Here is a 15,115-nt window from a genome sequence, read left to right on the forward strand (position 1 = left end):
TGGCAGTGACATCACAAAGGCCTTTTGGAGGACCTCAGACTATTGGTCAAAGGTGGTGGGGAGGTGGTGACCTCACAGAGAGATGCTGACATCAGCCAGGCATGAAAGGGGCGAGGAGCCAGGGAAACCTCAGAGACCCCCGTGGCTTTACTTCAGAAAGTCTCCTTCTCCAGGTCTCTCTTTGAGGACTGAGAGAGTATTCGGGTTCACGTATGTGAGCGCCAGGAGGAACCTCTTTCGAGTTTTCCCCTTCCCTTTTCCTGATTTTACTAGAAAACAACTGTTCCTGTTTGGAAGATAAGAGCCTCCTCGAGGTTTGAAACCTGTTCAGTCTGATCTATCTGGTGACAGTTGAATTCTAGGCATGGAAAACATGAGCTTAAGGAGGCCGAATTTTATTCTGTACCTGGGATTTTGTCCCATAGAATCACTGGGGACATTAGGGTTTTTCCTTTTTGTTTCACCTTTTCCTCCATCCATCCCTCCCTCCTTTCTCCTTCTCTCTTGCTTCTTTTCTCCTTTCACCTGTTTCCCTCCCAACACCAGGAGCGGGCTGTTTGTGTGTGTGTGTGTGTTACAGGGGAGTGCTCGGCAGCTCCCACTGTGGGAGGTCCACCCAAAAATGGGGGCTGAAATAGTGCTCAGGTAGTGATCCCCACCAATGACCTGGGCCATGTTTTGGGCTCTCTGGTGAGAACCCTCAGCCTCCCGTCCTCAGTCTCTACACTGATTGGCAGAGCAGGGGGTTACTGACAGGGAGGAGACTCAGGTTCTTGTTCTTCTCTTTTAAAACCAAGTAAATAAGTCATAACCACTTATATGTTTGATGAATTTTGCTGCTTCTCTGCATTAATGGTCTCTGAGCGGTTCATGATTCTCTCTAACATTGCAGTTCTCCTCAAATACTTGCTAAATAATTACTGAGCATTGTTGTTGGTCTGGAGCTCATCCGACAGAACTTTATTCAGGTCATTCAATGTCTGAAATTCAAGATGTGATGGTTAATTTGAAAGTCAGGGCTCTTGGGTCCTGTTCCCAACTCTGCCAGTGACTGGCTGTGTTACCTAAGACAAATCAGTTCTCCTTTCTCAGCCTTAGCTTCTCCCTCTTTCAAGTAGGGATAATAATGATCCTCTCCTACCTACCTCTCAGTGGGTGGAGGATGGGGATCCATTGAAGAATGTCATGAGGAGTAGTGTGTAATATAAGGTGTCCTATCACGTTTACTCAGAGCAGATTATGACATTATAGAATAGCTGAAATAGTATTTTTTATTTGTATTTCTTTATTTTGAAATTGTTAAGAGCAACAACGACTTAGCTCAAACTGAAGCATCTTTTCTACTTTTTGAGATCTTAGTGTCTCCCCTTTGTGTGCGAAGAGACAATTTAACACACTGTGACAAACAGGAGATGCTTTTGTTCTGCAACAAAATATTTTTGCAAAGAACTTTCATCTCACTTGTTTTGATTTTGAGAAACAAACTGGTTTAGTCTGAAGGGGATTTTCTGACTGAAATGGTTTCAATGAAATTTCCTGCCATTTCGATTCCTGGGCTCTATCCCTGCCTCGGGGGGTGGTTTGCTGTTTGTTAAAACAGGAGTCAGGACTGGTGGCTTCTCTTTCTGGCTCTGCCACCGCCTTGCTGTGTAGTCCCTTGGGTAGGACACTTCCCTTCTCTGGACCTCAGGCTCCTCCCCATCTGTCCAATGCGAACAGGGACAATTCTCGAACTCTGGGCAGTCGTGAGCCTGAGTGAGATAAGGGGCATTTAAGCCCTCTGTGAAGGAGAAAGGGGAGTTTCACGGTGTTTAGCACCAAGGAATTCTAAAGTTTGCTAAAATGTCTAGTCTGTGGAAACAAGAAATGGTCGGGCCAAACTTTTTAACCACTGCCTTTTTTAAAGCCCATTCAGGGATGTGAGTCCCTGTCTCTTAGGCGCCTGGGGTTCTTTACCAGCAGGAGTTTCTGCCTCTGTTTTTGTGGCCTTAACAAACCAGGTGTTGTGCCCCAGTTCTCGTCTGAGATCTCTGAAAAAGAACATCTTCCCATCCATGAACAAGACAGAACCAATCTTTAAAAGGGGAACAGAGACCCCTGGGACTTGCAGACTAGCTGGCCTCACTTCCACAGTTGGAGAGATACTGGAATACGTTCTTAAACAATCAGTTTGTCAGCAGCACCTACAGGATACTTTGGTTCTTAGGACTAGTGAGCATGGATTTGTCAAGAACAAATCATTCCAAACCAATCCTCTTTCCTTCTTCGGCAGGGTTCCAGGCCTAGTGGAGATGGGTAAACAGTAGATGAGATCTATCTCGGTGTTACTAAGGCTTTTGAGACAGTCCCGTAGGACAGTCTCACAAGCAAATGAGGGAAATGCGGTCTAGACGCATTCAGTGTGATGTGGGTGAAGAGCTGGTTGAAAGTCCAGATTCCAAGAGCCCTTCTCCATGTTTGGTTGTCCAACAGAGAGGGTGTACCCGTTGGGTTCAGCAGGGATCAGTCCCGGGTCTGGTACTATTCAATATTTTCATTACTGATTTAGAAAATGGACTGCAGAGCATGCTTCTAAAATTTGCAAATGATCACAGGATTGGAATTCAAAACGCCTTTAACAAATTGGAGAATTGGTCTTGAGCCAAACTTCCTGGCTGGGCCCCTCTCCCTAGACTGGGCTGAAGTGAAACCCCAGAGCCAAACACTCCTCTTCCTGGGCAGTGCGCTCCACCCTTGAATGGTCAGATGCTGCTTAGCACTGTCACAGCAGCTTTGCCTGGGGGATTCTCCCAGCACTTTCCAACAGCGGGAAAGTATGAAATCCCCAGCAACGGAACTCAGGAGTCCTGAATCCCAGTCCCCTGGTCCAGTGACTCCAGCAGAGCACACTCCCTCTCATAGGCAGGGGGAGCGGCCATGAGGGCCTGCTTGTAATTGCCAGCTGTGGGAGGGAGTGTGAAGCAGTGGTTAGCAAAGGGGCCTGGAAAGAAGGACTGCTGGGTCCCATCCATACATTTGACACTTCGTGTGACCCTGAGCCAGTAGCTTCCCCTCCCTATGCCTGTTTCTCATCAGTAGGGTTGGGGTCACAGTCCCGACAGCCCAGGGGGGTGGGGAGGCTCCAGGAAGGTGTGTAAAGTGCTGGGATTTCAGGATCCTGGAGGTGCTGTCACCCCTGCACTAGGGTGATGTTCTGCACCCCCTGCTGCTGGTCAAGTTTCTCCTTTCCTTGGCAATAAGACAGACTCTTGTTTTCCCAGCCAGCTGATCGCTCAGTGTCATCACCCTGCCTGCTGGCTGGGCAGGGTAACTTCTCAGGTCACCACCCCCCTCTCCAGCCTTCCTTGGGCTTGGAGAGTGAGGAGAAGGGCGAGGGATGACACTGAACATCCTCCATCCATCGCTCCGTCACCAGAGCAAGTGATTGGCATTAGGGGTCCTCGATGGTGTCCCCTGTCTATCTGGGGAGAGGCAGAAAGATGGGGAGAAAATCTCTCCCAAAGGACATTGGATTTACAAACAGCCCCCAGGAGCCCCTCACTCTCAGACCGGGGACGGGCTTCTTCAGAGCCATCTCCAGTGTGTTTGGCAAGGTCCCAGCAATGGGGCTCCCAGCCCTTCCCTTGTGGGAGACTGTTCCCCAGGCTGAGAGTCTCTGAGCTGGGCCAGACCCGGGGAGCTGCTGAGCATGGAAATCAATGGGAAATGAGGGGGTCTTGGCCTTGCTATGTCTAGGGATGTTGAAGTGGGGAATGGTTTCCCAGGAGAAGTCCGGACTCCAGGGTTCTGTTCCTTCTCTAGCCTGGGAGTGGGGTGGGGGGGAGGTGTGAGTGTGCCCTGGGCTGGCAGGAGGGAGCTGCTTGTCCAAAGTGACCGATGGTCTTTGTGACTGACCCCAGTGCTCGAAAAGGATGAGACTCCCCGGTTCTTGCAGCCCAAGGGATGAGGAGGGGGAACGCTGAGGGGGAGCAGATCATGCAATGAACTCCTGACAGTGAGTGTAGCTTGCACTCCCTTCACCCCTGTGGGGGGAGGAGGAGCTGCTCTGGCTGGGGCAGGGATGGAGAGAGACCAAACAAGTTGGTTAGTGAGAGGCTGCCTTGACCCCAGACTCACGTCTGCTCCCCGCTCAGTTCCAGGATGGCCAGGCTCCTGAGGATGTTCAGGAAGAAGGCTCTGCAGGCGGCCCCAGAGCCTGTGGGAAGCAGCTGCCATCTTCCCCAGGAGCGGAGTGGCCCCTTCGTCCCCACTGGTGGGGAAGGAGCTCCCGGCCGGGCCAGGAGGTGGAAGTGCCTAGCCTTCTGGAAGAGGAAACCTGCTCCCGGCACAGGCACCAAGGTGGGAGAGGCACCGGCCAGGCCAAAATGGAGCTGGGCCAGGATGCGGCTGGGCAGGCAGGACCCAGCCCAGGAGCAGAACCAGGCAGGGTGGCTCCAGGGCTTGTTGTGTGGGCAGCAGCGGCCCCAGGAGCCCAGCCCCGATTTCCAGCAGGAGGCATTGCCCTGCCCAGTCAGTGGGGACCTTCCAGCCTTCCCAGAGCAGGAGGTGGAGGATCCCTCTCCCAGCCCCAGCAGCTCGGCCCGCTCCCCATTGGACAGCAGCAGCGCCTGGGACTCGGACAGCAGCGTGGCTGACGGACGCTTCTGCTTTGTTCCAGGTAAGCTCAGGGAAAGGTGAGGAGGGGGTTGTGAACACCCCAGGTCCAGGCCCTCGAGCAGTGCTATGGGGGCGGGTCCCCAGCTAAGGTGGCTGGCCTGAGCCACTGAACCCCACTGACACTAAATGCTGCCACTTTAATCCTTGGTGCTCCATTGAGCGGGGGGTGGAAGGCACCTTCCAGGGAGTACAGGACAGTGGGAGGGGGTCTCTTTGCTAGGGACTCCTGAAGGAGTTGGGGGCTTATGACACTGAGGCTACTTGGAATCAAATACATTTGAAATACAAGTACATAGACCATATTCATAACTTCAAATACAGAAATGGTACATGCATACAGCCAGCATAATTATAACCAGCAAATGGTAACCTTGTCATAGACACCTCACATGCCAACCTTTGCACAATATTTGCTGCACATATATAACAGTGGTGGCAACAATGATCTCCACGGTCCCAGTTCATATTAATAACATCACAGAAGGCTATAGAGAAGTGAGAGGGAGGAGTCTTCCAGCCGGCGTGTCTCATCCGTTTCTCCCTTGCCGCTTGGGCCTAGGTGGGAAGAGAGCGAAATGTGCCTGGCTGAAGGTTTTGCTCTCAGTCTTGAAGATTAAGCCCGACCCCCTGGCATGGGCAGGTCGGGTGGTCCTGGGCTATGTGGGGGGGGAGGGCTCAGTTGGGAGAAGGGGCAGACGAGGGGATTTTGTATCTGATAGATAAGGGCTTTGTCAGTGGGAAGCTGTAGGTAACATACTGAGGGTGACAGTGAGCTATGAGCTAGGGTAGCAGCAGCAGGGGAGCAACATGTGTGTGTGGGAGAGGGGGGTTCACTTGGTAAAAATGAACCAGCCAAGCCGCTCCCTCTGCGGGAGCAGAAGCCTCTCATTTATCTCAACTCCCCTCCATGAAAATCTCCACTCCTCCCCCAGCGCTGAGAGACCCCCTCGCTCCCGTGGAGATTTGTAATTGTTCTGACTCTTCCTTGCCCTTCTCCAAAAAGATTTCCCAGAATAATGAACAAGGACATTTCAAATGAGAAAAACAAACCAAACCAGAGAAACCCCCACCACACACAGTTTGGGTCTGAATTTTTCTACTGAAATTTGGAGACAATAAAACTCATCCCTTTGTTGGCCAGAAACCAAAGCTAGACCTCCTCCGCTGTGGCTGTGACTTCTGCTACCAAACCACCAATGCTCTGAGTCCTCTTGTGAGACATTTCTCTGCACAATACTGCTGCTAATCCACTTACTGACTCCAGGAAACATTTTCCTTAGCCTGGTTCCGTGTGTCACTGGTTTCTCTAGCAAAGATCAATCCCTGGCCCTGTGGTCCAGATATCCTCATTCACATCAAGCTTCAAGTTGAGAATCATTTCCCATTCCTGCTCTGTGGTAGGGGAGACTTTTAAACATGCTCTCTGTACGACTGTACATGGCTAAGCAAAGAGAACAAACCCAAAGCCCCCATGTGCTTTGGGAGCCAGGTTTGAGGTGGGAATTCTGTAGTTCAGATGACTTCAAGCCTCGACATTGTGATTCTTTACCAGTTTCTCTGGCATTGGGGAATTTTTGGGCTGATGGCTGAGTGGTTAAGGCGTTGGAGTCAAAATCCAATAGGGTTCCCCTGCGCAGTTTCAAATCCTGCTCACAGCGAGGCCTGTGTTTTAGCCAGTCTCTAACCCAGGCAATACCTCTGTACAACTCCCTGAGACACTCTCAATTCTCTCCCCACCCCAAGTAAATCCTGTTCTGCTCCTTTCATGGAGATCCCTAGGACACCACCCCACACTGTGTCCCTGAGGGGTCAGGCAAACTCTCAGCACCTGAAGCCTCTGTCACTCACCTGGTGCCCCATAGATCAGCCATATCCCTGGTTCTGCTCCTCTCTCTAGAGTACGAAGGAAGCCAAGTCAGCGACTCCATGGGAGCTATGGGGCTGCAGAACCAACAGAGGAAAAATAGGTGCTCAGGACTCACTGGCAGCCAGCTCCTCCCCCTCCCACTACAGGCCTTGCTGACAAGCTCCTCCTCTTCCCCTTCAGCACCTCCCACATGCCAGTGATCAGCTGTTCAGTGGGGTTCAGGAGGCACTGGGTGGGGAGGGGGAGGAGCAGGGATGGGAAGAGGTGGGAGTGGTTGAGGAATGGGGCAGGAAGTTGCAGGATGGGAAGAGATGGGACAGGGGTGGGGACTTGGGGGAAGGGGTGGAGTGGGGGCAGGGCCTGGGGACGAAAGGGGGGATTTGTCCTTGATCCCAGACCCCTCCAGGGCCGGCCCTGAAGTGAAACGCTGACTATGACAGTGACAATACAACTGACCAGCATTGCGGGGGAGACAGAGGGAGATCCACACTCATCAGGTCTCTTCTCTCCCCCAAGGTGAGCCAGACACTGCTCTCTCCTGGCTCTCACTCTAGCAGCTGGATGCCAAGGAGCCATTTCCCCACAGGAAGTGCATTGAGTGCCCTTGTGGTGCTGGGGCTGGCGCTGCTGCTGGCTGTGGCGCTGGCAGGGGGTTGATGTCTGCACAGACTCTCAGCTGCCAGGCAGGAAGGGGCACTTGGGACCTTACCAGACTGGCTTAGTGAAGATGGGAGGTTGACAGAGCAATACAGATGTTCTCCAGAGCACGGAGCAGCGTCCGCCCATGCAGCCAGGCAATGAGCATTTCCCACAGCCTGGAGCCGAGGGGGAGGCAGCAGCTGCTGTTCCAGCAGCTCGGGGACAGGCCCTGTCAGCAAACAGCCACTTCTTACTCACCACAGCTAACAGTTTGGGGGGAATCCAGGCCCGCCCTCTACTCTGGGGTCCGGCCCAGGGCCCTGTGGATTGCAGCTGTCTATAGTACCTCCTGTAACAACTGCATGACAGCTACAACTCCCTGGGCTACTTCCCCATGGCCTCCTCCAAACACCTTCTTTATCCTCACCACAGGACCTTCCTCCTGATGTCTGATAATGCTTGTACTCCTTAGTACAGAGGTGTTGCCTGAGTGAGAGACTGGCCAAAACACAGGCAATGCTGTGACCAAGATTCAAACCCACACAGGTAAACCCTATTATACTTCAATTCCCACATCTTAACCACTTGGCCATCATAGCTGTGAGTGAAAAACTGCCCCAATGCCAGAGAAACTGGTAAAGAATCACAATGACCATGTGTGAAGTCATCTGAACTACAGAATTCCCACCGCAAACCTGGCTCCCAAAGCACGGGAGGGATTTGGGGTTTGTTCTCTTTGCCTAGCCATGTGCAGTCGCACAGAGAGCACGTTTAAAAGTCTCCCCTCCCACAGAGCGGGAATGGGAAATGATTTTCAACTTGAAGCCTGATGTAGAGTGACCAGATGTCCCGATTTTATAGGGAGTGTCCTGATATTTTCTTGTTTGTCCCGCTTCCCGACCGATGTTTGGTCGGGACCCTGGACAAACAAATAACTTTGTCCTCTTCTCCGGCACCTAGGCATAGTCTGGAGGGATACTTGCCCCCCCCCAACTCCGCCCCCTCATTCCCCCATTGGATCCCTCCCCAAATCCCGGCCCTGGCCCTGCCCCCAGCCCTACTCCCTCACTGCCCCATTGGATTCCTCCCCAAATCCTCGCCCTGGCCCTGTCTCTTCCCCAAGCACGCGGCATTCTTCCTTCCTCCCAGGTTTGCACACGGGCCATGGCCATGGTCGGGAGCGCAGCGCGGAAGCTGCTCCAGCCCTGCAGCCTGCAGGGCAGTGCAGTGGGGCTGAGGGCAGTGTGGAGCAGGCAGGGCCCAGGTGGGTGGGGGGCAGAGACACACGTGGGGCAGACACACTCCTGTTGGGAGCTGCCTGGTTCACCCCTTGCCCAGGAGCTGCAGGAGGGGCCCGGATCATGGCTCGGCTGCAGAGCTCGGAGCCTAGGCTGGGCCCAGGAGCGAGGGGATGGGGGAGCTGGGGGTGTAGTGGGGGTTGAAGCGGAGAGTTGGTTGGAGATGGGGCTGTGCCACTGCCGCTTGGCGGCGGGGGGGCCCTCCGGCATTTTTTTTTGCTCCGCCCCCCGCATCCCGATATTTCATCTTTGACATCTGGTCACCCTAGTCTGATATGAAGGAGGATGTCTGGACCAAGGGGCCAGGGACTGGCCTTTGCTAGAGAAACCACTGTCAAGTTTTAGCCAATTAGGACAAGTCAGCAAATAAGAACAACCTCAGGTATCAGTAACTGTTACAGGTTGCAAATTCCTACATGCAGCAGTTTCTGGCACTACACCTGCGCAGCTCTGCTCCCCGGTCTTCTCAGGCTCCTGCTCTCTCCTTAGCTCTGCCCCACTCTCGTCCAGGCAGTTCCAGCTCACATGGAGGATGGGATCCCCTGGCCTGGTGACTCCCTCATTACACTGCTTGGCCTGTCAGTGCAGCTAACTTGGAGCTTTGGCCTCTCCCCATTGTCCCTGGGGACTGTCAGTCTCAGGGTCCTGATTTCCCATTGATCCTTCCCCCATCTATTGGTGCTGGGAACTAGCCAACCAACCCCGCCACACACACACACACTAAGTTTTAGTAAAGGGCCAAGAGCCCCTTACACAAGCCAGCCCCATGAGGGTCACCGATGTGCAGAGAAGGCAGCATAAGCTTGTCCCATGGTGTAATGGGCAGCACTCAGGACTCTGAATCCTGTAATTTGAGTTCAAATCTCAGTGGGACCTTGTGTTGGCTTGTGGTCATAGGCGGCAGGTTATATACATTTGTGGTGCTCGGGCTGAAGGAATATTCAGGGCTGGGGGCCCTGCTCCAGCAATATTTGGAGCTGGGTCTCTTCCCCTGGCCCTGGCCCCTGCCTGCCACCCTTCCCCCTGCATGTCCCCCCCTGCTGCGCCACGTCCCTGCCTGCCCCTGCTGCTGGAGTAGAGGGATTCTGGGCAGAACTGCTGTCTGCTGCCCCAGGGTCCTAGTGCCCGCTCCCCACCTATGGCAAGGCAGGCTGCCCTGAGCCCCAACCCTCATCCCTCCGCACCCCAATCCTCAGCCCCAGCCCTGAGCCCCCTCCTGCATTGTGAATCCCTCATCCTGAGCCCTGCACTCCCTCCTATCCCCAAACTCCCTCCCAGAGGGTGCACCCCCTCCCCCTTCCCACACACTCCTTCCCACTCCCAGAGCCTGCACTTCTCACTCCTTCCTACAACCCCAACCCCTGCCCCAGCCTGGAGTCTGCACCCAGCACCCAAACTCTATCCCAAAGCCTGCACCCTGCACCCCTCCTGCACCCTAATCCCCAGCCCAGGATCAGCACCCCAGACCTCCCCCCCAAACCCCTTCCCAGAGCCTTAGGCAGGTGGGGGTGGAGTTTGGGGGGCGGATTTGGGGAGTGGGTTCTGGGCACCACCAAAATTTCTACAAACTTGCCACCCATGCTTGTGGTAAAGCCCCAGAGCTCAACTTCCCTGTCTCAAGCTGTGTAAGAGTGAATCTTTCCCCTCCTGCTGGGTGACTCACACCTCCCAGAGCCAGGTCTTTGGCTGAGATGGCCACAATGGGTTAGGGCTCTAGAACTTGCTACCCTGATAGTTGGGATTCTTGCTGCTGCACCTGATGTTCACAAGCTTGGCCCTTGTGCTTCCTACCACACTTTTCCTCTGGCCCAAATGGCACTTGAAGAAAGCAGTGCCAGGATAGCGATTAATAGTCAGGTCTTGACAGGAGGGAGGAAGAGTCCCAGGCTGGAGCCCCACGCACCTTCCCTCCTCCGAGCACCTAGAGGAGAGGCAGCCCAGCTCTGTCCGCTGGATACCTCAGCAGAGTAGGTGAGTTCAAGTAAATACAGTCTGGTCCCAAAGCCTCCTCCCAACCCTGGTCATCAGTGGCTGTCAGGGGAGAGCTCATTCACACCTCGCTTACAAATCATCATTTGAAATTCTAAGGTTGGCCAACACTGCCAAAGCCAATGCACCGACATTATCAGCAAACACCACAGCTGGGTTAGGAAACCCGGCTTTGTCCAGACTTTCCAAACCTATTTTACTTTCTCAGGTACAAGTAGTTTTCATACGTTGTATCGGCTTTTAAAGTGTGTGTTAATGTTTCAATTTCCATTCAAATTTGCAACCAATGACAACATTGGCAGCACTGCATGTAACTACCTGACCACTGAGGAAGGGGGTGTTGGGGAAATTCGGGGAAGGGGGTGCACAGCCCCTTGACTGGGGGGCGTATAGGGAATGCCCAGTTTTACTGAATTGAGTCTCCTACTGCAGCACCTCAGTAGGTTACATCAGAGAGGAGCTGCAGTGTCTAGGCAGTGGGATGCCTGTGCCTTTAAGAGCCCAGCCCTGGGAAGCCCATGCTGAGAGGTGCTGCCTGTGAGAGGGGAAATAAAAAAGCTCTCTGCTCCCTCCACCCATGTTTGCAAACACTGGAGTCTCAGCCCACCGGGATAACTGTTACCCCTCAGCCCCTGCCTGTGCCAGGATTTAACCCTCTGGCAGCGCCTCCCTCTGGGCTTAACTCCGGCTCCTCCCCCCCTCCCTGACTTTGCCCTTCAGTCCCTCTCCTAACTCTGCCTCCAGCTGCTTGAACCCCCGACCAGTCAATTTCCACCCCCTGCTCAGACCCTGGCCACCCCTCCTCTGATTTGCCCCCCTTTGACAATTTTTAATCCCTGTAAAAAGTCCCATTCTCTGGAGGGAGGGCTGGGCACCTGGCCCCTGCCTGCCCAGTGCTCAAAGTGCCCCATGATCTTGTGGATGTTTGCCGAAAGCTGCAGGGTCACCCGAAGGGGGAGAGAGACGCAGTTAGAAGGCGATGCAGCCAAGGGTGCCTCACACAACACTGAGATGCAGCCACCTCTGGGGTGAATTACACAAGTAAGCAAATGAATTTGGAACAAGAAACACACTGAAAGGACCGAGGCAGCTGCAGGAAGTGGAGAAAACCAGAAAAAGCAGTATCCCTGGATCCCAGCCCTACCCCTCCCCCAATCTGCCCCCTAACCTCCACTCCCCTCCCACATGTGAGGGGAGAACCCAGGAATCCTGGTCCCCAGCCTTGCCCACTCCCATATTTTGATATGGCTCCATCCAACAGCTGCCTCCACAATTTCAGAGCAGTGCCATGGGGCACACCAGGGCCTGCCTGTTTGCACAGGATGGGCAATGCCAGTGCCCCAGGATGGGGAGAGACCATGCTAAGGGAGAAGCAGGCAGCAGACAGCTCCCATGACAGAGAAAGAAACGCTAGGGGGTGCTATGCTGCAAGGAGTGAAGGGGGTTGGCAGGGAATGGGAGGATCTTCCCTCACAGCAGGTGCATCTGTCTCCCTCCCAATTCCTCCCCAGCCCTACCCCAGCCCAGGCTAATCCCAGCCCAGCTACCAGGGTTAAATTTGGCGTGGATTCCACAGCTGCTGGGGGTGGGGCGTGGGGCTGGGAAGCCTGAGCCTCTACTTCCCCTTCCCCAGACACAGTTGCATGGGCACAGACCAAAAGAGCCTGCAGCACTGCTGCCTAGAGGAAACTGAGTCACCAGCCACTGACAGACACATCATGGCTCTCCTCATCCTCATCCTCTTTTCCATATACAACCTGGCCAGGGGAGCGGGGGTAAACTCAGGGCAGTTGCATAGTTAACCTGTGGAATTCTTGCAAGAGGATGTTGTGAAGGCCAAGACTATAACAGGCTTCAGAAAAGAACTAGATAAGTTTATGGTGGATAGATCCATCAAGGACTATTAGCCAGGGTGGGCAGGAATGGTGCCTGTAGCCTCTGTTTGCCAGAAGCTGGGAATGGGCAATAGGGGATGGATCACTTGATGATTCCCAGCTCTGTTCATTCCCTCTGGGGCACCTGGCACTGGCCACTGTCAGAAGGATACTGGGCTAGATGGACTTTGCATCTGAACCAGTCTGGCTGTTCTTATGTCTCCCTTGGAGCAGCAGTGACACCCAGTGGGCAGTCAGAGTAATGTACAGAAGGTGTTTTGCTTGGCGCAGCAGTGACACCAAGTGGCCAATCAGGGTAACACACAGAGTATGTATTCCTTGGAGCAGCTGTGACACCTCGTGGTCATTGAAGGTAATGCACAGAAGGTGTTTCCCTTGATACAGCAGTGACAACCACTGGTCAGGTGGCGTAATGCACAGCATGTGTCTGCCTTCTGCGAGCAGTGACGCCCACGGACCAGTCACGGTAAAGCACAGAGTGTGTTTCCCACCAATCTGGGTAAGGCACAGAGCATGTTTCCCATGGAGCAGCAGTGACACCTAGTGACCAGCAGGGGTGACATCAGACTCTTCTCCTTTAGTGGGGGACTGAGATGGGCTAGAAAAAAAAATTGGGAGGCTGTGCCCCCCATCACCTGGCCCCACCCTTCATGGAGGCCATGATTCTGCTCCTTCTCAGTTAAAGGCCAGGCTCATCTCCTCTCCCCCAGGCTAAAGTTTACAGCAATACAAACTTTATTAAAATAAAATAGTAAACAGGGTTTACTTTAAATATTCTAAATCTGACCAAATTTTAGTAGTGAATCCAAAGTTCTCTTAGAGATCCCATCAGTAACCAAAACCTAAATGAAAAATTGAAACCAAAAACAAGGCTTAATTTAAAACCCAAACATTAAGAAAAACTTTGTTTCTAAAAATAAAAACTAACAAATACTGTAAATTAATAATTTCAACATTTTATCAAAAAAAGTGTGCTACAGCAGAATGATAAAATAACATCAAATAAATAAGCATGACCACTAAAACCTCCTATAAAGGAACTGAATCCTTGAATACTGGTCAAATTTGTATAAAATATGCAGAACTATGTCAAAACTGGTGTTGCAGGTCAGCCATTCAAATCCAGCAAATGTCAATTAAAAGCTCCATTCCAACTAAAAAAACCAAAACAATCCAATAAACCAAAATGGTCACAGCCTGAAACAAACCTACACAGAAGCAAAATTAAACCTGTACCAACACAGGAACAAACGATGTAAATTTCTAATTCTAACTTCTTGTTTCTCCCAGGAGGAAAGTGTTTTGCACCCAAGTAACCAGGCTGTCACTGCAGCTTTCCATTCACGAAATAAGATTTTTACCAAATATAAATTGCCCTCCAATTTCTCTAAGAGAAATTGAAATTGTATCTTTGCACTAATATCCCAAGTGTGCAAGTCCATCCCCTCAGAGCAGCCCCACACCCTGAGCCCAGGGGAGAATCCCAGCTGGTTTGTGCATTTGTAACCCTGGGGCCTGAAGCTGATGAGAGAAAGGGAAGTGAGCCATCTTGGAGCTTTCTGATACCACCTGCAGGGAGCATAGGGATTTGACTGAGGGTACGTCTTCACTACCCGCCATATCGGCGGGGAGCAATTGATTGCTCGGGGATCGATATATCACGTCTCATCTAGACGCGATATATTGATCCCCGAACGCGCTTATATCAATTCCGTAACTCCACCAAGCTGAACGGAGTTCCGGAATTGACAGGGGGAGCCGTGGACATCGATCCCGAGCCGTGAGATGGATGAGTAATTCGATCTTAGATACTTCGACTTCAGCTACGTTATTCACGTAGCTGAAGTTGCATATCTAAGATCGATTTTCCGCCGTAGCGTAGACCAGCCCTCAGTGACATCCTGGCTAATTTTCACCTTGTTCTCTGCCAGCAGGCTCAACTGAAGAGCTCGGGAGTGACTTGACCATGGCAGCACCCTATTTACATATTAAAAGCTGGCATTTTGGGGCCAATGGGGTGAAATGTGAGTACTTTGTGGGTTGGGACCCACATGAGAAGGGATGTGGACAAACTGGAGAGAGTCCAGCAGAGGGCAATAAAAATGATTAGGGGACTGAGACACATCACTTATGAGGACCTACAGGCCATATCCTGTATGTTAAGCTAAGGCAAAGTTAGCATATCTATATTGTGACCTTTTACTCAGAGAGGAAACTCGACCTTTATCATGTTACTTAAATAGATAAGTACCCAAGCCTGTCCAAGACCTTTACCTAGACCAATTGACAATGGAGAATGGCATAGGGTTTTTTTCAGTGTTATACCCACAGATTTAACAGGTACACCACAACGTTAACTTATGTGCATATGTACATGTCATCAACAAGCACAAACATACTAGCCTATGCAGTAAACGTACCCTAATGTTTTGTGGGTGAGGAATGAAATTTGGGCATAGGAGGAAGGATTTCCAGCCCTTGTCCCCTATAAAAGAGGTAACCCACCTCGCTAGAGCACTTTGCTCTATCCTTCTGACTTACTTCCTCCACTCTCTCTATATGTACTATCAGTAGGCTGTACTTGTCCTTAAACTTTAAGTTTCAAGGGAACTAGGCTAAGTTCGGTTTCCCCAAGTTGTTATTATTTGTTTATTATGTTTTGATTCTAAAGTTTAATATATTCAAATAAACCCTAAGTAACACCAGCTTTTTCTAAGCACTGCGTCTTTCAATTAAGAATTGAGAAACCTGAACTGCAAGGCTGGCCCTGT

General features: G+C 52.0%; 1 protein-coding gene across 1 annotated transcript in view; it reads left to right on the plus strand.

The window, feature by feature from the left end:
• The first annotated feature begins 2,585 nt into the window (after window positions 1–2,585).
• LOC127042153 (uncharacterized) overlaps window positions 2,586–15,115 on the plus strand; it is a 62,808-nt gene continuing 50,278 nt past the window's right edge. The window contains exons 1-2 of the mRNA XM_050935775.1: window positions 2,586–3,420; window positions 4,134–4,657. Coding sequence (XP_050791732.1) covers window positions 3,377–3,420; window positions 4,134–4,657 — 568 coding nt within the window. The 5' untranslated portion in view covers window positions 2,586–3,376. The remainder of the gene's footprint in view (window positions 3,421–4,133; window positions 4,658–15,115) is intronic.

The sequence above is a fragment of the Gopherus flavomarginatus genome, unplaced genomic scaffold, assembly GCF_025201925.1.
Source record: "Gopherus flavomarginatus isolate rGopFla2 unplaced genomic scaffold, rGopFla2.mat.asm mat_scaffold_330_arrow_ctg1, whole genome shotgun sequence".
NCBI lineage: Eukaryota > Metazoa > Chordata > Testudines > Testudinidae > Gopherus > Gopherus flavomarginatus.